This window comes from Orycteropus afer, unplaced genomic scaffold (genome assembly GCF_000298275.1).
Source record: "Orycteropus afer afer isolate SDZICR_OR568_19922 unplaced genomic scaffold, OryAfe1.0 scaffold00067, whole genome shotgun sequence".
Lineage (NCBI taxonomy): Eukaryota > Metazoa > Chordata > Mammalia > Tubulidentata > Orycteropodidae > Orycteropus > Orycteropus afer.
The window spans coordinates 10,879,154-10,902,051 of NW_006921654.1; the positions used below are offsets into that span (position 1 = coordinate 10,879,154).

A 22,898-nucleotide genomic window follows, 5' to 3' on the forward strand; every position below is an offset into this window, starting at 1 on the left:
AAAAGAAAAATAATATGAAAAAGAAGGGGGGGAAGCCACAATATCTGGGGAGGGAGGAATCAGAGAAAAGAGCAAGAATAAAAGAATAGGGGAAATGTGAAAGGAAAAAGAAGGGAACCAGGAAAAGAGAAGACAAAAAAGGGGGGTGGGATACACACACACACAAACAAAACACAAGAACCAGGGATGGGAAAGAGAAAAAAAAAAAAAAAGTTGGGGAAAGAAAGGAGGAAGATAAAAAGAACAATTTGAGAACAAATCAAGAAAAATAAAACTATGGGGGCAAGGCATGGCACTGAGGCTCTGCCAAGGCACAGATTGGGATGGAACCCCCACAGATCAAGGTGGGTGGTAGCAGGGGGATGGTCATACCCCTGTTCACCAAGAGGGCATGGGGCACAAGAGTAACAAGGGGGATAGCGCAAGTCTCCAGTCGTCAGTCTCCAGTGCAGCTGTTCATGCTGTCCTCAGCAGGTGGAACCCACCCACACATGCTCCAAATGGCTGTGCCAGCAGTCTGCAAACATCCAAAATGGCTGCGCGCCCTCAGGACAGCTGCTGGCAGTCCACAAGTCTGCCTGTCCCTTTGTTGTGTTCTTCCTTCTGGTTGTCAGGCACCGATGCAGTCCTTGCCCATGCAACCCTGGTGAGCAGAACTGATTCTTAGTCTGCTGTCAGGAAATACTCAAAATGGCTGTGCCCTCAGGAGAGTGAACAGTCCACAGCTCATTTGTCTCCTTACTCACTGTTCCATTCAGGTTCTTCTACTAGTTGGTATTTAATCCACTTCTTTTTCCTTCCCTTCAGCATTCAGGATTCCAGGATTATCTCTATCAGTTGCAGTTGGTTTTACATTGCTTTGTTGCAGAGGTCTGTATAGCTTGTCTGCCTATTCCTCCATCTTGCCAGAACTCCTATACTATCAAATTTTTGTGCCCTCCTACTCTCTATCTGTAGTTTGACCATTCTTATTAGCTGTATGATTCTACCCAATGTTTAGAAACTTGGAATAATCAAGAGTTTTTTTTAGAGAGTAATTCTGAACAGATAAAAAGAGATAAAGACAAAGGACTGTGGACACCAATCCCAGAGATTCAGAGTAAGCCTTCTTTTTTTATTCCTAATTTATGAGTCACCCTCAAGTTTTCCTGAATTTAACTCACTTAGGCAACACAAATCCATTTCCACTTACAAAGGAAAAACAAATCTATGATAACAAAGATTTCTACATGAGATTATAAGTATGATTTTATGTTATAAGACAATGTCCTGTACATAATTTTACTAGCCTATAATCATTTATAGAGATGGCCAGTAACAATTATCTTTTAATTATATATAAAAAGGAGTCTACAAAACCACACATTTACCTATAAGAATCAAATAAAGACTTGCAAGTTTTTATCAGAGGATTTGCTGCATTATGGACCATACAGTGAGAATCACTGCTCTCAAGCATCAGAAAGAGGTTGAAAATAATAGTATGATAATCATCTCTTAGTTTAGATTCAGGCTTTAATCCTCGCATTTGATGGTAGTAAAACACAGAAACAAAAAAACTCCATGTAATGAGTCTGATAAGTGTTTCCCTACATATTTAGGGCTTATAATTGTTTCAAACATGCCATCAGTAATATTAAATATTTAGGGCTATTTTAATTCTTAATGGCTCCATTTGCTTCTTATTCGATTTAAGGCAGCAGCATCATGGTTTTAGAATCCTCTAAGTAATCTAAGACTTAATTTTAATTACAGGAATTGTGGCATCACATATTGATGTTAGGTCGTAATATCACTTCCATTAGATGTTTCCATTCATTGTAACTTTCAGATAGATTATTTCTTCAAATAAAGATATTTCAGGAATTCTTCTCAGTTCCTAGAGTCTTTGAGCCTTTCAACTTAGTTCATTTGAGCTATATAGCTGAGACGTATGCAAGTACTTGACAATAAAGAGTGGATGGCTAACTACTAAAAAGAAATGAAAGGAAAGCAGAAGAACTACCACACAGCTGCATATTATCTATAACATAATAAAATTACTTAGGTTAAAAAGGTTAAGTTAGTATTACACAGGTTGGGCATATAACAAATGATTCCATAAATGGACTTACAGTGGATTTGTATAATCTCTACTGAGGTAAGATGAATGTCTACCTTAAAACTATCACTAAGGCTCCAATCAATTTTCAGGGGTTAAGGATGTTTCTTCCCCTATTCACTGCCTTTTTTTTCCTCCAAAGAACACATAAAGATAACAATAATCAGACCAGTAGCAAGAATTCAGTTTTTATCTCTATTATAAACCATTCTCTATTACAAAGGTCCTGCATCTGGGAAATGTCTTCTGTAATCTATTTCACTAGATAAAGGGAGAAAAAGAACATCTCAATTACCAAAGTAACGGGTTAAATTCAGGGAATGATAAAAAATGACACAGCTACCGAGTGAAAAGTATAAAAACAGTCACCATGTGCCACAGTTAAGTTCCTTTATTGGATGCCACATTCTGATTTCTCTTCAGATTATACAAAACCAACCACACTGTAACTTTTGAAGATTTATTCTCGTATTTTCTTTAAATTTCATCTAGAAAAGTTTAAAGGTTTTATGAATGTCTTCTTTGTTCTAAAGGGAGCTCTGGTGGCGTAGTGCCTAAGTCATTTGACTGCTAACCAGAAGGTTGACGGTTGAAACCCACCTGCCACTCCTTGGAAGGAAGACTGGGCAATCTACTTCCTGTAGAGATACCACCTCGGAAACCCAAGGAGGGGTCGCTATGAGTCGTAATTGACTCAATGGCAGTGAGTTTGGTTTTTGGTTTGTCTTTGTCCTAAAATGCATATATTTTAGAACAATATATATATATATGTATACACACACACACGCATTTTAGAGCCAGGGTACAAACAGATTACAATGACTCTGTCCTCTGTCCTTTGAAGGAGGACAGTTCAAAGCTAGTCAGTTTTCAAGCTTCAGCAGCAGCAATTTAAAGGTGATGAGCCAGTTCTTTTCTGTGGTTGGCAGCCAATTCATTAATTCTTAGGATAATTTTGGAATCCAAACAGAAATGCTGAGCATGTAGCTCCCTCATTTTTAAACTCAGCTGTAGCAGGAGAGTGGATTATGTGGAAAGGAACATGGTGTTTCAGAAGTACAGGCTTGAGTCCATCTCACTGTCCCCAAAAGACAAGAAAACCTTTGGAGCTAGAGTAGGGGACCATGAGAAGCAGAAACCTCACCTAGCTGGTAGGTGTATCAAAAGATAAAAATGACATAAATGTACATTTTGATAGTCGACAGAAACATTTTTTTGTTATTTTCAGCAAAGTTGACAAGATAATCTTCACTTCTCATGCCTTTAAGCTTTAGTAGTAGTATTTTCTGTAACCATTTCAACCAGTGAAGACTGGGTAACTCAGATATGCAGGTGAAAACAGGTTTTATATTGACAAGCACACAGCGAACAGGCAGGTAATCAGTTATTACCTTGGTGGTCAATAGGGAAGACAAAGCCAATTACTATCATGAAATGTGCAAAGACCTGGAGTTAGAAAACCAAAAGGGGAGAACACACTCGGCATTTCTCAAGCTGAAAGAATTGAGGAAAAAAGTTAAGCCTCGAGTTGCAATACTGAAAGATTTTATGGGCAAAATATTGAAAGATGCAGGAAACATCAAGAGAAGATGGCAAGAACACAGAGAGTCACTGTACCAAAAAGAACTCGTTGATCTTCATCCATTTTAGGAGGTGGCATATGATCTAGAGCCAAGAGTATTGAAGGAGGAAGTCGAACCTGCAATGCACGAATTGGCGAAGAACAAGGCTCCAGGAATTGACAGAATACCCACTGAGATATTTCAACAAACAAATGCCCCACTGGAGCCACTCATTCAGTTATGCCAAGAGATTTGGAAGACAGCTACCTGGCCAACTGACTGGAAGAGATCCATATTTGTACCCATTCCAAAGAAAGGTGATCCTACAGAATGTGAAAATTATCGAACAATATCATTAATATCGCATGCAAGTAAGATCTTACTGAAGATAATTCAAAAACATTTGCAGCAGTATATTGACAGAGAACTTCCAGAGGCGCAAGCTGGGTTCAGAAGAGGATGTGGAACAAGGGATATCATAGCTGTTGTCAGATGGATCTTGGCTCAAGGCAAAGAATACCAGAAAGATGTTTACTTGTGTTTTATTGACTATGCAAAGGCATTTGATTGGATCATGACAAATTGTGGATAACATTGAGAAGAATGGGAATTTCTGAACACTTGATTATACTCATGAGGAACCTGTATAACGACCAGGAGCCTGTTGTTTGAATAGAACAAGGGGACACTGCATGGTTTAAAATCAAGAAGGGAGTGCATTAGGATCATATCCTTTCCCCATACTTATTCAATCTAGATGCTGAGCAAATAATCCAAGAAGCTGGACTATATGAAGAAGAATGTGGCATCAGGATTGGAGGAAGAATCATTAATAACCTGTGATATGCTGATGACACAACTTTGCTTGCTGAAAGTTAGGATGACTTGAGACACTTTCTGATGAAGATTGAAGAATACAGTCTGCAGTATGGATTACATCTCAATATAAAGAAAACAAAAATCCCCACAACTGGACCAATAAGTAGCATCATGATAAACGGAGAAAAGACTGAGGTTGTCAAAGAATTCACATTGCTTGGTTCTATAATCGATGCCAATGGAAGCAGCAGTCAGACACTAGATGACATATAGCACTGGACAAGTCAGCTCCAAAGGAACTCTTTCAAGTGCTGAGGAGCAAAGATGTCTCTTGAGGACTAAGGTGCGCCTGACACAAGTCATGATACTTTCAATTGCCTCATATGCATGTGAGAGCTGGACAATGAATAAGGAAGACCGAAGAAGAGCTGATGCTTTTGAGTTGTGGTGCTGGAGAAGAATGCTGAAAGTACCGTGTAAAAGAACTGACAGATCTGTCCTGGAGGAAGTGCAGCTGAGATCCTCCTCGGAAGCAAGAATGGCCAGACTTCGTCTCACCTACTTTGGTCATGTTGTCAGAAGGGACCATTCCCTGCAGAAGGATGTCATGCTTGGTAAGGTGGAGGGTCGATGAAAGAGGGCAAGGCCTTCGATGAGATGGACTGACACAGTGGCTGCAATGATGGGCTCAAGTACAGCAAGAATCATGGAGCTGGCACGGGATCGGGCAGTGTTTCCTTCTGCTGTGCATAGGGTCACTATGAGTCAGAAATGACTCTATGGCACCTAATAACAACAGGGAAGACCTGCTGGAGAGGGGAATGTTAATGGTCTACTCTGTTCCAGGCCCACTGGTCCCAAACGTGAGAAAGTATCACCATTGATCTTCAAAAGTGTGTCTGGTACACGAATATGCAGATGCTTTAGGTCTGGACTTGAACTAATCCTGTGGCTTCCAGACAGACAGACAGGCATATAGGGTGAACATCTAAATCAGATAGATATACTCCCTAGAACAATCAATCATGAGAGAACGGAAGAGCAGTATTTGCACAGGGAGATAGTCAGGAGGCAGGAATGCACAGGAAAGAAGGACACAGGGAAGAGGTAAACACAAGGAGGAAGTGGGAAGAGAGCTGTTACACTGTGGGGAATTGCAGTCAGTCTCATGAAACAAAACATATATGAACTGCTATATGGAAAAGAAATTTACTCTGTAAACTTTTAACATACATCACAATAGCAATTAAAAAAAAAAGTGAGGCTTAGAATTGGATATAATCTCCAACACCTTAGATAAAATCAAAGAAGCATCCTAAATTATCAGGGTGATCTAGGTGCTTTTGTGCCACTTTGAGAGTCACCTGAGAAGGAAAAATCTGTCTTCTTTATGAAGACTGGCCTTTCTTTAGCTGCCTGATACCTTTATGCCAAACTCAGAGCTCTCAAGACCAACCCAAAGGTGCCCTGTGAAAAGGAATGGAGCTCTGTGCTGCTATGACAGCCAGACTATACCTAGCACTCAACCCTTCCTTTGAAGTGGGGTGCTCAGCTCCCAGACCCGAACATCATGCCTCTTCTGTCAGTGACCAAGGTCTACAAACTATGTCACAATGAACAAACAGAGGGTCGAACAACCAATGAACTTTATCTTCTAACACAGTTTCTAAACAGTGGATTAATGGGCAGCAGCGTTTAATCACTGATGCCTTAAGTCTCAACCTACTTTTCCCACAGGCATCCAATACTTTCTGGGAATTTCCTTCATTTTTGCCAAGCAAACAAATTCAGAATAAAAGAGGCCAAACCTACACCATCACTTTCTAGACACCAGACTAATTCTTCTACTTTTTCACAAAGTAGGGATACATTTTGTTACAACAGATGAAATACATGTGCAAGTCAACTAGCCTTAGATCTTGGGGCTGTCGGGTACTAATTCCTTTCATTTCAACTTGTTTTTTTCCTATGCACCTATACAAAGCTTTCATTCATGAAACTCATGATACCCTTTGGTGAAGCTAATGTGGTAGATACCTTTTCTCCAAGCCGAATGCTGCCACATTTCAGAATGTTGATGTCATTTTTGCAGTCATCCATGAAGCCACAGATTAGACGGTAATCACTAAAAATGATAGCTGTCATCTTGGTAATGTATTGGTGACACTGATACTCGGTGATGTTGCCTCTGTGATCCACCAAGCAGGAAACCAAGTAACCTTTTCCAACTGGTTCATCAGCACATTCTTTAATCTGCTCAAAACAAAGTGGCTGTTTTACACAAATATCCAGTGCTCACATTGTCAAGCAACTTTTATGAAAGAAAAAAATGTCTGATATTTTCTTAATCATTTCCAATCTCTCTACTTGGGAAGTTAAAAAAAAAAAAAATGGCTATTTGAAAAGGAAAACATTTACAAATACATTGGTCTTAATGAAAAATAGTGTATCATATATACCCAGATTGTTGTGCCTAAGAAATAACCTGATTAACATGTTTTCCAAGAAAATACAAACCCAAATGCTTAGGTAGAACTCATTTCTAAAGGGACTGAAAAGAGCTTTTAACATTGACAGCTTTAGGATGGTACCTTTAGATAATTATGCAAAGAATGAAGTAGACAGTGAGATGAATCCAGGGAGTAGGAACACTGGTGCAGAACTCAAGTCTAGCTGTATGTCCTAAGCCAAACTGCACAGAAACTATTATCGCTAGGTAAACTTCAAGGCCAAGGGGAGGGGAACAGGGAAGGCATGATATTATTTCTTAACATGATATTAATGTGTTCTGAATTAACTATGGATTTGAACGTGTTTATGAATTTAGCAGAATCCAAGCTAAACCACTGTGGTCTGGAACAGAAACATGTTTAAAATGATGTTCAGTGAAGTCTGGCAAGAAGTTTGGGAAGAGGCTGCTGCAAACCTAATTTGAGTGGTTCAGACACATGATCTAGCAGATCAAGCAGAGTGATTCCACATGGTTAGTTTCTTGCAAAGTACATCCCAAACCACAAGGCCAATTAAGTAAACTAGCCAAAAATTGCCGAAAGTGAAGTGAAATCTACCTATAGGGTTATAAGCTTGAAATATAAATTGGAGAAGGTTGTTTGGAAAAAGTCTATTGCTCTTGGGGCAATTAAAAACAAAAACAGCAGTTTTAACAAGAGAAATAAGACAGATGTAATACTTATTCTGAATATAAATGAGAAGGGAAAGTTTTATTTTGTTTTTTAATAGAGACAGACTATTTTCCCCTACTACAGTGTCTCTCTTAAGAATGCACCCAGAGCAAAACAAATACAATCTCCTTTTCCCAAAGTTGTTGCATGAAGGACACAGCCCCATACTAGTTATCTGTTAGGCAACGAGGTCTCTTCATGTCTAATTCCAGTACCAAATCTTGATCAAGCCAAAAACTCAGTTCAAGACAGAAAATCACATTTAAAGAAGCAAACCTGAGAATTTTAGTAAACACTAGCTTCACCGGCAGGAGAGATCTTCAAAAGTCAAGACGAATGCAATTCTCTCAGTTTAACCTTAAATGTGTTTATTGTGATGCCAAAAAAGAAGGCTATGAATACATTCCTAGGAAAAAGTTTTCTTGAGCAAAACAGAGACGAGTTTCAAAAGTGTAAAAAGGAAAAATAGTTTGAAAAATCCCAGTACATGTAATTCAACTACAGAAAAAATCAGTATAAAAACAGGACTAGCGGCACATATGTGAAGTAGAGAAAAACGTTCATACAGGCCTAGTACTGGTCAGTCAGTTAAATAATCTGAAGAAAAATGGAGAGCACATTTGGAATTACAGCTCCAGTAAGAAATTAATGTATGTAACTAGCTTCCACCATTGGAGTTTTACTGAAACACGGAGATGTCGTAGTATCTATTTGTATTTTAGTTTACCACCAAATACAATGGGGTACAGAGTTGGAATGAAAAGTTTATGCTTTTTTTTTGCTCCCCCAACCAGACTGCTGGATAGTATTTTTTACCCTCTTATTTCATTACATTTCAAAGACTGAAAACAAAACAGAATTAAATCAGCAACACATTTAAGAATTAAAGTAAATTCTGCGATAGCTGGGGAACAACTTCATAAGGTAGCATTAGAAAAATGCCGCAGTCATTCGTTTTTGACAGGAGACAGGAAGAAAACAGGCAGTATTTGGTCAATAATAGACAGAAATAGCAATTTTGGCTTGTAGTTTGTAGGAATTCTTGTGATGTTTTTCTCCTTGGAAGTAGGATTCCAAAATTAAAAAGATAGGAAGGAGAGGTAAAATAAAATGTTTTGTTGGCAACTATGTTCTCACTGATACTTAACTTTCCTGACTCCAGTATAATTTCCCTTGTTACTTGAATCTTCTTCAAAATCAGAACATTACAAATGGCCCATCATTACAGATACATTGTAAGGAAGACAGGCTAATGCAAAGAATGAAATTGTTCTGTTAAATATGCACATATATATACTCTGAGCTAAATTTCAAACACATGTATATGTTTGCATATGTCTCCAAAAGAAACTACTTATAATTGGATAGTTCCACAGTAGAGTTCAAGTGCACTAACATTTAAACTTGAAGCATGAGAAGCATTTCTCTGTTGGTTTTTTTTTTTTTTTTTTTGGTTAAGCATACACCTCTATTTTTAAGTTAGAGATGCAGAATATTACAGCTAGAAGCTGAAGTTCAATCTTCCCAAAGTATGCTATTCTATTTAAAATATGGTAGCAAATATGAAGAATTAATGCTTATAAGAATAAAATGATCTAATATTGCAAGATGATTCCCACCTGGCCCTCGCTCCCCCAAAAAGGAAAGGTTCTATTAGGCCTCACTGCCACATGTGAGGAGCAGAAGCTAGGGTTTATCTGAGTGGGGTTAGGGTCTTCCCTAAGGCCTACTGAGAAAGTAGCCCTGACTTAAGTTATCAATAGACGAGCTTAAGCCAGGCTAATATTTGTAAGGTCTTTGACTGTTAGCTTTGGGGTAGAAAAACATCAATTGTTTTACCTCTTTTTCTATTATTGATTAAAAAAGAGAGAAAACTTGCAAATACCACAATTTTCACTAATATTATTTGACACTGAATCAAGATAATAAAAAAATTTGCATTAGCATTTGTATAGTGCTATATATTTTACTCCAGCACTCGTCTATGAGTTTGACGTACTGTGGTGGCTTGCATGTCACACTGTGAGACTGGAGGCTATGCCACTGGGTCACCCATGTGGACAGGTTTCAGTGGAGCTTCCAGACTGACACAGACTCAGAAGAAGGAAGGGGCTATCTACTTCTTAAAGAATTGGCCAGTGAAAACCTCATGAATAGCAGTGAAACACTGATATAACGGACCAGGCAGTGTTTCGTTCTGTTGTACATAGGGTCACCACGAGTCAGAGGTGACCTGATGGCACATAACAACAACAACAACATGTTTTATTATTGTCATTATATTCAATATTCATTTATAACAAAATACATAATCATATTCTTAACTTTTATAATGCTAACTCCAACTCTTTGAAAAATATGTTTCTAGGCTTCAATTGATTCAACAGCGTAGACTGAAATGTAGTATGTCTATAAGCCTCCTGGGGAACACCATGTGGATGTGCTTCAGACATAAGCAGACTGTGAAAGGTGAACAAGAGATGCACTGGTGACAAAAATGACTGGATCTTCTGGGGACCAAGAGAATCAGATTTCCCATTTCCCACTTGTCAAGTGCATCCCACTGTAAGTGAAGATGAATCTCCCCCCCACACCCCGCAAAGCCATTTTAATTACATCTTCCTTCCTATCTTTGAACCAATACAGAGGTGAAATCCAACAAAAGTAGTCACTGAGCCCTTTTATGACTAAGGACTTTCAATAACTAATGTCCTTTATGACTGGTCTGGTGAACGGATGTAATTTTCTTTTCAAGCCATGAAATACTTGTAAAATTCTTTTACAACTTACTTCCGATATGGTAGATTTACAAACTTCTCTGGCCACAGATTCAAATTTGGGATCTGTAGTTAGGTTCAGCTTATAATTCCATAACAACTAAGTAAAAAAGAAAGGGAAAAAACCTCCAGTTAGAACTGTACAAAATTCATCAACAATAGTTACAATAAATGACAAAAGTTCACTAGAGTCTAATAAAGCATATACACACTTCAGTTAAACAGAAACAAAGATAAAATGTCATCACATTCATCAATAAAAGGAAAATAATAGGCAGACATAATAAAAGCACAATTGAGAATAATTTAGGAGAAGTTTAGTTATGTCTGAAGGACTCTTGGTCCTCCTAGCTCCTCATAAGTAAAGATGAATCCAATGATTCCAAAGGTAAGGTTAGAATTTAGACAAATATATTTCATCTATGAAATAAGTGATATCCATAAATTGAGTCAGCATTATATGCCCACTAAATTTTGTATTTTAAAATTAAAGCAAAACTCCTTCATCATTGTATTTTAAATTAAGAACATTCTAATTTTTTGTACACATTAAAGCCAAACCAAGAAAACCAAGCCATTGCCGTCAAGTCGATTCTGACTAACAGGGACCCTACAGAACAGAACAGAACTGCCCTGCAGAGTTGCCAAGGCTGTACGTCTTTATGAAAGTAGCCTTCCTCATCCTTCTCCTGCAGAGCAGCTGGTGGGTTTGAACTGCTGACCTTTTAGTTAGCAGCCAAAGGCTTTAACCACAATGTCACCAGATTTCCTTATCAAAGACAAAAACAGATTAAAATACTTCCTCTTTACTGAGTGACTTGTATTTGACCTATTGCCATTTCTTCTGAGGAAGAGGAGGAAGGGAAAAAAAAAAAGCTATCTGGTAGCTCGACAAATATCAAAAATATAAATATAAACCAAAGAATACTACCTTACTTTATTTAATGCAAAACCAGACATTCTGTGATTAGGCTAGAAATAGAATTTTTCCAAAAACAATTTTTAGTTACTAACTGGATCTTTTGAATGTCTTCAACTTTTTATTTGAAAATTTACTTGTTATGATAATATAATTTTCTTTTTTTTTTTTTTCCAAATATTTTGACTGAAAGTTTATAGAGCAAATTGGTTTTCCGGTATAAATTTCTTTATGACCAAGAAGATTCCTATCAAATAACTATGAGAGGACTGTCAAATGTTAAACATCCTACCTCTTATCTCCTATTTATTTTTATTTTTTAATTGAGATCTAATTCACATACCATAAAAATCACCATTTAAAAATGTACTACGGTGTGGTTTTTGCTGTATTCACAAGGCTGTACAACCATTACCACTTTCTAATTTCAGAATATTTTCATCATCCCAAAAAGAAACTTCCTGTTGTTGCTGTTAAGTGCCGTCGAGTCGGACCCAACTCATAGCGACCCCTCCTTGGGTTTCTGAGGCAGCATCACTATGGAAGTAGATTGCCCAACCTTCCTTCTGAGGAGTGGCTGGTGGGTTTGAATCACCAGCCTTCTGGTTAGCAGTCAAGTGCCTTAGGCACTAGACTACATACCCATTACCAGTCATTCCCATTCCTCCCCCGACTCAGCCTGTGGTTATTAATCTACTTTTTGCCTTTATGGATTTGCCTATTCTAGACTTTTCATATAAATGGGATTATACAATATGTGGCTTTTAGTGTCTGGTTTTCAAGGCTCAACCATATTGTAACATGTATCTGTACTTCATTCCTTTTTATTGGTGAATAACTGTATAGCTATATCATGGCCATTTGGGGTGATGCTGCTTTTCAGTGTTATGAATGCTGCTGCTATAAATATTCATGTATACTTTTGCGTGTGTGCGTGTGTGTGAGAGAGAGAGAGAGAGCATGTTTCAGTTCTCTTGGGTATATTCTGAGGAATGGAACTGACAGATCATGGCTGCTGACTGCTTTTAACAGCAGCTGCACCATTTCACATTTCTACCAGCAATACATGAAGATTCCATTTTCTTCACATCCTTGCCAACACTTATTATTTTCCATTATTTTGATTATAGCCGTCTTAGTCTATGTGCAGGAGCTCTGGTGGCGTTGTGCCTAAAGCATTTGACTGCTAACCCGAAGTTCAAATCCACCAGCCACTCCTCAGAATGAAGGTTGGGCAATCTATTTCCGTAGTGATACTGCCTCGGAAACCCAAGGAGGGGTCGCTATAATTCAAAATTGGATTGACAGCAGTCACTTTGGTTTGGAGTCTGTGTGGTGGCGCTGATGACAAACTATGGTAAGCATCTTTTCACGTGCTTACTGGCCATTTGTGTATCTTCTCTGGAGAAATTTTTATTTAAATCCTTTTCCATTTTTAAATCAGGTTATTTAAATTAAGTTGCAAGAGTTCTTTAGATGTTCTGCATACTAGACCCTTATCTTATATATAATTTGCAAATATTTTCTCCCATTCTGTGAGTTGTGTTCAAACTTTCTTGACAGTAGCCTTTGAAGTACAAAAATTTTTAATATTGATTAAGTTCAATTCATCTATTTCTTCCTTTGTTTCTTCTGCTTTAGGTATCACATCTAGGAAACTATTACCTTTCACCCAGTGGCCATGCAGTCACTGTTGCAATTACTCATCTCTGTTGTTTTAGCATGAAAGCAGCCACCGACATCAATGAATGAATGGTATGGTTATGTTCCAATTAAACTTTATGTGCAAAAAAAAAGGTCAAGGGTTGGATTTGGGTCAGGTTTTTGACTCATGGGTTAGAGAACGTTTAAATGCTCTTAACACCATCAATATTTTGTACTTATCAAATTTTTTATATTTGCTAGGTAGATGTAGGAAACATTTAACTCATCTTCCTTTTAATTTTCTTATCTTTAATTATGAGGCAGACTCAACCATCTCTTTGTCTTTCCCTGTGAAGTCTTTTCACATCTGTTTCTAAGTTTATTAATAGCACTTTCTATTAAAGAATGTAACCCTTTTCAACTGTGCTACAAATAAATTTTCATAATTTATACAACAGTTTGAGAGACAGAATATTTTTAAAGCAGTCAGATTTATAATTTTTTTTTCCTTTACATCTTTTGGGGATTGTGTCATGTTTAAAACAGCTTCTCTCTGTTCATGTTTTCTTCTAGTACTCTTGAGGTTTTGTTTTGTACTTTAATCTCTGACCCACCCAGATCTTCTTTAGAGTAAGTTGTTGTTGTTGTTATGTGCCGTCGAGTCGCCCTGACTCATAGCGACCCCTCCTTGGGTTTCCGAGGCAGTATCACTACGGAAGTGACTTAAACAGCCAAACCAACTCTCTTTTCTTTCAGTTTCCCTGCAATTTATCTTGTACAGTATTGAAAGAGTAACTCCTTCCAGTACTACTACTCTTTTAAGACCCAGGTCAAGGATCATCTTTCATCTATTAAGTCTCTGCTGACATAACCCACCTAGAAAAATCCTGTACTCTGTAAAGACTCCCACCAAAGCACCTATTACTTTCTGCACATGATTTCACATGAGTTTCCCTTTAAGGTGAGACCTTTACATAATACTGTCTAGTATGTATATATATCACTTTATATGTATTTTATCAACCATAATTAGTTTTAGAGTTCTTATCTGCTAATTCTAATATCTCTCTCTAACTTCAAGGTCTTTATATGCCTCCAGTCTAGTAGAAGTCTAAATGAAAGAATTTTAAAACACAGCATTTGAAAGTTATCAAGCTGTAAACTTGATAAGCAGAGAACTAATTATTTTTATATGTTAGCTGTCACAGAGAAAAATTTAAGCTTAAGTAATAAATATTACCCAGCAGAACCTACTGGTTCCTGTGATGGAAGGCTCTTTGAAGATTTTACTGTGGTGTTTTACCAAAGTTTATCATTCTCTTGGTTAAGATTAAGAGAATCTAAGAAAACATGTTTTCCAGAACAACAAGAATCCCAAAATCTGTCATCAGATATACAAAGCACATATGGTAAAGTACACAAAATCCATACTTACATGATTGCAGTCTGATGAAATTTCATTTTCAGGCTAGGATAAAAAAAAAAGAGATGATGTTACGGGGAAAAAAAAAGGAAACGTTACAAGTTTTCAAACATCACCAAAATAAATGCAAAACAAGAAATCTGAATATTCAACCAAATGTGTTTTTTTAATATAAGGAAAATCCGGGACTTTCATATCTTTCAAGGTGTTGGGGAAAATGTACCAGAAAGGTAAGTAAGACATATCCCTTCCCAACCAATGCCATTATCTGGAAATTGGTAGAACGGAGAAAGAATGTACTAAAGAGACAAAGCAATGGTGACATAAGACTCTTCACATGACACTTTATAATTTGTTAAATTAAAGAAGATCAGGCATAGTCTTTAAAAAAACAGATTTCTAAAACAAACAGGCTTATTAAAGAGTGCCAAGAAGCGAGTAGCAACAAAGGCTTGCAAGCAGCCATCTAGATGCAATGATGGGTCTCTCCTCATCCAGAGTAAAGAAGAATGAAGAAAACCAAAGATTCATGGAAACAATTAGTGCTAGTGACTAGTACACCATGCGATCCACAGCCTATAAAACTATGAGATCAGAAGAACTAGATGGTGCCCAGCTACCACTGTCAACCACTTGAAGTAGGATCTCTGTAAGAGATTCTGGATCTGGATAGAGAGGGAGAACAATGTGGAACAAAACTCAAAATCATTTGGAGGAAAAAAAAGGTGGGGACCAGGTTTGCTGGTCTGATAGAGCCTGGTAGAACCACTGAGACTATGGTCCCTAGCTACCCTTGAGGTCTGGAATTGAGCCCATACCTGTGGCTTCCAGCCAAACAAAAAACAGGCATATGAGTTGAACATTTTCCTGAGGTAGATACTCTCCTTGGAGAACAATCATGGGAGAAAGAAGGGCTGTGTATGCACAGGGAGACAGCTCAGGGGGCAGGAGTGCTTGCAGGGATGGATGCAGGGAAGAGGTAACTATCCGGAGGAAGTGGGAGGGAAGCTATTGCATTGGGGTAAATTGTAGTCAATGGCATGAGATAAAGTGTATGTGAACTGCTGTATGGAAAGTGAATTTGCTCTGTAAATTTTCACCCAAATCACAATTAAAAAAAAAAGAGTGCCAAGAAATTTTTTCAATTATTTAAAATTTAGTTTAATGTTGTCATTGAAGGAAGCTAGGTGATGGGTATGAAGGACTTCTCTGTACTACTTTTTTGCAACTTCTTCTGAGTCTATAAGTATTTTTAAATAAAAGTTTAAAAAAGCAGTTGGAGACCAAACACACACACACACTCACACAAAGCAAAATCAATACATTCGTTTTGTAAAGCCAGGTACATGTATACACAAAAGATAAAATAAACTTTCAAGTCCATGATGAAAAAAGTGGCCTAGGTTTTGGCTAATACTGAACAGCTCTGCACATGTATCTTCTTTAGTTTGCTTGAGAAGATGCAATTCCAATAATACACATCAAAACCAAGCACCATTTCCAATGAGTTTTCATAGTATTTCAACCTGTTCAAACAAACTAAATTCTGTGTGCCTTATATAAAATATTACCAATTAAGGTTGTAAAAGGTGACATTTTCAAAGCAAAAAAAACGTTTTTTGTTTAGGGATAAAGATAAAGCAATAAAGAAAATACTAAATACTACAAAGGAAAGCGGTTACACCAAGCATTATTTCAGGAAGGAAAAGCTGTGCAGGAAATTGAATGCTATTGCAGAATTTAGTAGACATTAACACCAATATATAATCTCATTCTCATATTTAGTTCTTAAATATTATACTCTTGAAAGGAAGGTTGGGCAATCCTACTTCCGTAGTGATACTGCCTCGGAAACCCAAGGAGGGGTCGCTATGAGTCGGGCCGACTCGACGGCACATAACAACAACAACAACAACAACAACAACAGATATTATACTAAAACTGACTTTAATTAGATTGCCAGGTAAGCATAAAATTATAAAGTATCACTTTTGAATTTTCTCTTCTATAAGAGATAATGTTAATGTAAAGTGCCTTCCTGAGTCTCATAAATCCATCTCCATACTATGAGCTAACTACCTAAACTCTTCTCTATAGCTCCCTGCCCCTCCCCCACCACTTCAACTCCAAGTGCTTAATTTGTATCTTTTAACAGTTTATCACCAAGAACGCTTTATTTTATTTCAGTGGTTTTCTATCCCATCCCATTTTAACCTACCCCTTAATTTTTGCCCCAACCAAGCAGCAATTCTACTTCTTTCTCAAACAATGCACTGAAGGCAATTAATATCATGATTTTCTCTACTTGTGTTCAGGATATTAAACCATCACTTTGGATAAAAGGGGGCATTCTTGAGATAAACTCAGAGCTTTGGAAAATTTTCAAAATAATGTAGTCAAATAAGATGTAAGCTACCTAGACACAGAAAAGTGTTCTCACGTTTATAGTTCACAGAATCTATTTCAGGAAATTAATGATTGTTTTAATGGCTTTCTTCTCTACAATGGTAGATTTGACTGTTTTCCTACTTTTTCATTTTCCTTTCAGTGGGTTTAAAATTCAGATCCTTTGTCCTGTAACTTTGTACTGCCTCCCACTGTGGGCATAGTATACACCTTGCTCAACCGATGTTGGATAGGCCACTGACTTCCTTTGGCTGGTGTGATTTTAGCAGACACTCTAGGAGCAGAGGCTTTAAAAGTGCTTGGGTAGTTTGGCTTGCCTCTTGGGATCCAGCCAGTTCCCACGGGAAGGACATGTACAGGTGGCTGCTAGTACAAGAACATGAAAGTCCTGTGGAATAAATCTAAATCCAACCTCAGGCTGAAGCAGAGCCAACTGACCAGGAAAAACAAACATTTGGCAATGTAAGACCCAGAAATTTTGAGGGTGTTTCTTATAAAGTAAAAATGACTAATATACTACTTATCAAGCAAATGAAATAATAAAACCCAAACCACACTCATGGCCATCGAGTCGGATCCGACTCACAGCAATTCCTCCTTGGGTTTCAACTGCCAGCCTTCTGGTCAGCAGTCAAATGCCTTAGGCACTATTCTACCAGAGCTCCCCAAACAGAAATTCTAAAACCTTTAAATTGCAATTGGTAACAGCTATCATCTAAAATCAATGAATTATTAAGTATATAGCATTTTACGAAGGAATGACATCATCCACTGAAGCACAAAAGAACTGCAAATTAGGAGACCAGTGTTTTTGTTTTCATCTCTTTTGGCAGGGGCTCAAAATATGACTGAGGAAGAACTGACTCACCAAAGTTGGGAGAAAAAAAAAAAAAAACATTGCATATGAGTCAACTCCGACTCAACAAACGATCTTATAGGACAGAGTATTGTCCCATAGAGTTTCCAAGACTGCAAATCTTTATGGAAGCAGACAGCCCCATTTTTCTCCTGTGGAGTGGCTGGTGGATTTGAACCAGTGACCTTTTGCTTTAACCACTACACACCAGAGCTCCTTCCTCAAAGTAGAGTTTACCTTAATGATGTGGACAGAGTAAAGCTTTTGGGACTTTCATTTGCTGGTGAGTCACAACTCAAAATGAGAATAAACAGCTGTAAACATCATTAATAATTGAAACATGGAATGTACAAAGTATGAGTCTAGGAAAATTGGAGGTTGTAAAAAAACTGGAATGAATGCATAAAAATCAATATCCTAGTTAAAATAGACTGGTACTGGCCATTCTGAATCAGACAGTTACATAGTCTACTATGCCAGGAATAACAAATCTAAGAGGTACGGTGTCATATTCATTGTCAAAAAGAACATTTCAAGATGTGTCCTGAGTACAATGTTGTCAGTGATAGGATACCCATACACATACAAGAAAGACCAGTTAATAAGACTATTATTCAAATTTACACACCAACCATTAAAGCCTAAGATTAACACATTGAAGAGTTTTACCAACTTTTGCAGTCTGAAATTGATCAAACATGCAATCAAGATGCATGATGATTACTGGTGACAGGAATGCAAAAGCTGAGAAGAAGGAGGGATCATAGTTGGAAAACATGGCCTTGGTGATAGAAAAGGGGGAGAATGCATGATAAAATTTTCTAAGACCACTGACTTATTCACTGCAAATATCTTTTTTCAACAACATAAATGGAAACTATACATCTGGACACTGCCAGATGGAATACACAGTAACCAAATCAACTACTTCTGTAGAAAGAAGTGATGGAGAACTTCAATATGAACAGCCAGAACAAAGCCACAGGGTGACTGAGAAAGAGACCATCGATGGCTCATATGGAAGCTCCAGGTGAAGCTGAAGAAAATTAAAACAGTCCACGAGAGCCAAATAAGACCTTGATTATACTCCACCCGAATTTAGAGACCATCTGAAGGACAGATTTAATGCACTGAACACCAATGACTGAAGACCAGAGACAAGCTGTGGCATGACATCAAGAATATCACACATGAAGAAATCAAACAGTCATTAAAAAGACAGAAAGGGAGAAAAGACCAAAATGGATACCAGAACAGACTCTGAAACCTGCTCTTGAACATAGAATAGCTAAATCAAATGGAAGAACTGATGAAATAAAAGAGTTGAAAAGATTTCAAAGGGTGGCTTGAAAAGATAAAGTATTATAATGAAACATCCAAAGAAATGGAATTAGAAAGCTAAAAGGGTAGAAGACGCTTGGCATTTCTCAAGCTGGAAAAACTGAAGAAAAAATCAAGCCTTGATTTGCAATACTTAAAGATTGTATCGGCAAGATATACAATGCAGTAAGCACCAAAGAAGATGGAAGGAATACAGAATCACTGCACTAAAAAGTGACTGTTCAAAGTCAGTGTTCAACCATTTCAGGAGATAGCATACAATTAACAACTGATGGTACTGAAGGAAGATGTCCAAACTGCACTGAAGGAACTGATGAAGAATAAGGTTCCAGGAATTGACAGAATACGAATTGAGATGTTTCAACAAATGGATGCAAGACTAGAAGCACTCACTCATCTGTGCTAATAAATTTGGAAGACAGGCACCTGGCCAACTGACTGTAAGAGATCCATATTTGTGCCCATGTGAAAGAAAGGTGATCCAAAAGAATGTGAAAATTATCAAACAATACCATTAATATTATATGCAAGTAAAATCTTGTTGAAAGTAAGTAAAAAAAGATTACAGCAGTACACAGACAGGGAACTGCCAGAAATTCAAGCAAGATTCAGAAGAGGATGTGGAATGAGGGATATCATTGCTGACGTCAGATGAATCTTGGCTGAAAGAACAGAATACCAGAAAGACATGACCTGTGTTTTATTGACAATACAAAGGCTTTGACTGGATCATAACAAATTACAGATAACATTTTGAATGTAAGAATGGGAGTTCCAGAACACTTAATTGTGCTCAAGAGGAACCTGTACATAGACCAAGAGGCAGTCGTTCAAACAGAACAAAGGGACATTGCATGGCTTAAAATCAGGAAAGATGTGTGATGTCAGGGTTACATCCTTTCACCATACTTATTCAGTCTGTATGCTAAGCAAAAAATTCAAGAAGCTGGACTAGATGAAGAAAAACACAGCATCAGGATTGGAGGAAGACTCGTTAACAACCTGCAATATGTAGATGATATTGTTTGCTGAAGGTGAAGAGGACTTGAAGCACTTTTTGATGAAGATCAAAGATTATATATAGCCTTCAGTATGGATACACCTCAACATAAAGAAAATAAAAATCCTCACAACCGGAATAAGCAACATCGTGACAAATGGAGAAAAAACTGAAGTTGTCAAGGATTTCATTTTATTTGGATTGATAATCAATAGCCATGGAAGCAGCAGTCAAGAAATCAAATGACGTACTGGATTGGGGAAATATGCTGCAAAAGATCTCTTTAAAGTGTTAAAGAGCAAAGATGTCACTCTGAAGACTAAGGTGCACCTAACTCAAGCCATGGTTTATCAATCGCCTCATGTGTATGTGAAAGGTGGACAGTGAATACGGAAGACTGAAGAGTCTCTGAATTATGGAGCTGGTGAAGAATACTGCATATACCATGGACTGCCAGAAGAATTGCCAAGTCTGTCATGGATGAACGACAGCCAGAATGCTCCCTAGAAGTGAGGATGCTGGTGCTTCATCTCTCACAGTTTTGTCATATGCTGTCAGAAGGGACCAGTCCCTAGAGAAGGATATTATGCCTGGTAAAGTAGAGAGGGTCAGTGAAAAAGAGGAAAGCCTTCAGTGAGATGGGCTGACACAGTGGCTGCCACTATGTGCATAAGCATAGACTGTGAGGATGGTGCAGGATCAGGCAATACAAGAATTTAAGTACTCGATCGTACTTAAAGTCACTATGAGTCGGCACTGACTCAATGGGACCCAATAACAAAAACAACAACAGGGACCTGAGCGAGGCCTGAAGAATAAAACGGATTAGATAGAGGAGTAATCTCCAAAGAGAAACTGTCAAGTTAGGTGATCCTCTGGAGTACAGGAGGAAAATAACAGAACAATTTTTTTAAAAGCTCCTATTTTAAAACATTTGTAATGTATATAATATTAGAATAGTTAATATTTTATAAACAAATATATATCTAAGGATACACACAGTCATTTTCTCAAATGACTAGAGGAACATTATCAAGATAGAGGATTAAGAACTGCAATCTTTCTTCTAAACAATTTAGGAGGAGGAGTCCCTGGGTACGGCAAACAGTTAAAATGCTCATCTGGGAACCAAAAGTTTGAAGGTTCAAGTCCACCTAGAGAAGCCTCCCAAGAAAGGCCTGGGATCTACTTCTGAAAAACCAGCCACTGGGAACCGTGTGGAGCCCAGGCTACTGGCACGCATGGAGGTACAATGAGTTAGGGTTGACTCGATGGCAGCTGGTTTCTTTACCCATTTCTCTACCCCTTTAGATGAGAAATAAAGTGGGAGCTCTTATCCTGTGGAAGCACCACATTTTAAGTGTCGCTTTGCCATTGCATGATCAGCTGCTTCCTGTCACTGTGGCAACAGAAATCTGGATTTTGAAGGAAAGGTCTCTTGTGTCACTATCAGCCTCAAACGTTTACTTATTGGAAATAAAATAATCGACCTGACAACAGAAAACTGTGAGAAGAAAACTTTCTAAAAGCCACATAAATAGCCTCCTGGTAATTTAATGATCAAATTTACAGAAGAGTTGCATATATAAGTATCAATAAGGAAACTGCTATGAATATGAGAAAAAGAAGAGAAAGTAGTACATCTGCTCCACCCCAAAAGAGCAGTGACTAAACAGAGAAAGAACTTGGCTAAGGTTTAACAAATGATGTGGGGGCAAAAACAAAAGCACAGCAAAGGGGATAAGCACTGAGTACCTGGACACACTACCTGAATGCAATAAAGAATGTGATGAATGTAACAAGAAACAGTAAAAGCTGCCACTTAACAAACTGAGTTAGGTGCTACATTTCTTACCTGACCAACTACAAGATAAATGGCATTGTTTCCAATTTTACAGAAGTTACTGAAACACAAAGAAGCTAAGCAACCCGCCCCAAGGTATAATGTTAGGAGAGGACAAAACTGGGATTTAACTAATGATAATAAATGGCAGCTAATATGATGTAACGCTTTCAGCTTGGTACCTCCCAAAAATGGTTAGGTAGGTCAGGTTGGGCACAATTATGGGAAGTCTTCAGGAGGAGCAGGAGAAAGGGCAGACAGGAAGAATAAATGAAACCAGCAGTCTAGAGAGATTATGATTAATTTAGATGCAGACAATCTAGGTAAGATACTGATGAAGCAATTAGGTAAGCCAGGGATCTGGACAACCCTTGTAACAACCAAACAAGCTATAAAACTGCTTAGTTCAAATGGCTTTTCGAAATCAATGATCTAATTGTCCTCAGTATTATTTTATTTTATTCTCCTAGTTGGACAACCGAAAGCTGAAATCACTGGCTTTAAGGCTAAAATTTCTACACTTTCTTCTAAGCTCTATAAATTCAGTTTGTTTAAGGAAAGAGATATTATGCTAGAGAAATAACAAAAGGACTGAGAGTCACAGTCTATCTAGATATGTGATGTTAAGTATGTCACTTAAGAACTTCTCTAGACCCTAAAAGGGCAGGCTTTGGACTAGAATAGGGAGTTTCCTCTCCTCATATCCACAAACAGGCTTTAGGAGTTCAAAACCTTTTTAAAACTCATTTTTGTGTGTAAGTGTATTTTTCTGAGGAAAGAAGTCACAGCTGTCATCATAATCTCAGATCTGTAAGACAAGAAAAAAAATTAAGAAACATTGGTCTAAGACGGATGGGATTCTTTCCAGCTTTATGATTCTGCAAACTCTGGAATGTGGAACATAAAAATATTTATTTATTGAATTTCATTGACAAACCACTGGCAAATTTAACAAAGGAAAAGAGGGAGAGAATACAAATAACACGAATAAGAAATGAAATGGGTGACATCACAACAGAACCAGC

At 37.7% G+C, this 22,898-nt stretch overlaps 1 protein-coding gene across 1 annotated transcript in view; it reads right to left on the reverse strand.

Moving 5' to 3' along the window:
* GLG1 (golgi glycoprotein 1) overlaps positions 1–22,898 on the reverse strand; it is a 185,874-nt gene that overhangs the window by 51,633 nt on the left and 111,343 nt on the right. Inside the window, exons 2-4 of the mRNA XM_007940357.2 lie at positions 14,440–14,472; positions 10,455–10,541; positions 6,520–6,735 (exon numbers count right to left, since the gene is read on the reverse strand). Coding sequence (XP_007938548.1) covers positions 6,520–6,735; positions 10,455–10,541; positions 14,440–14,472 — 336 coding nt within the window. The remainder of the gene's footprint in view (positions 1–6,519; positions 6,736–10,454; positions 10,542–14,439; positions 14,473–22,898) is intronic.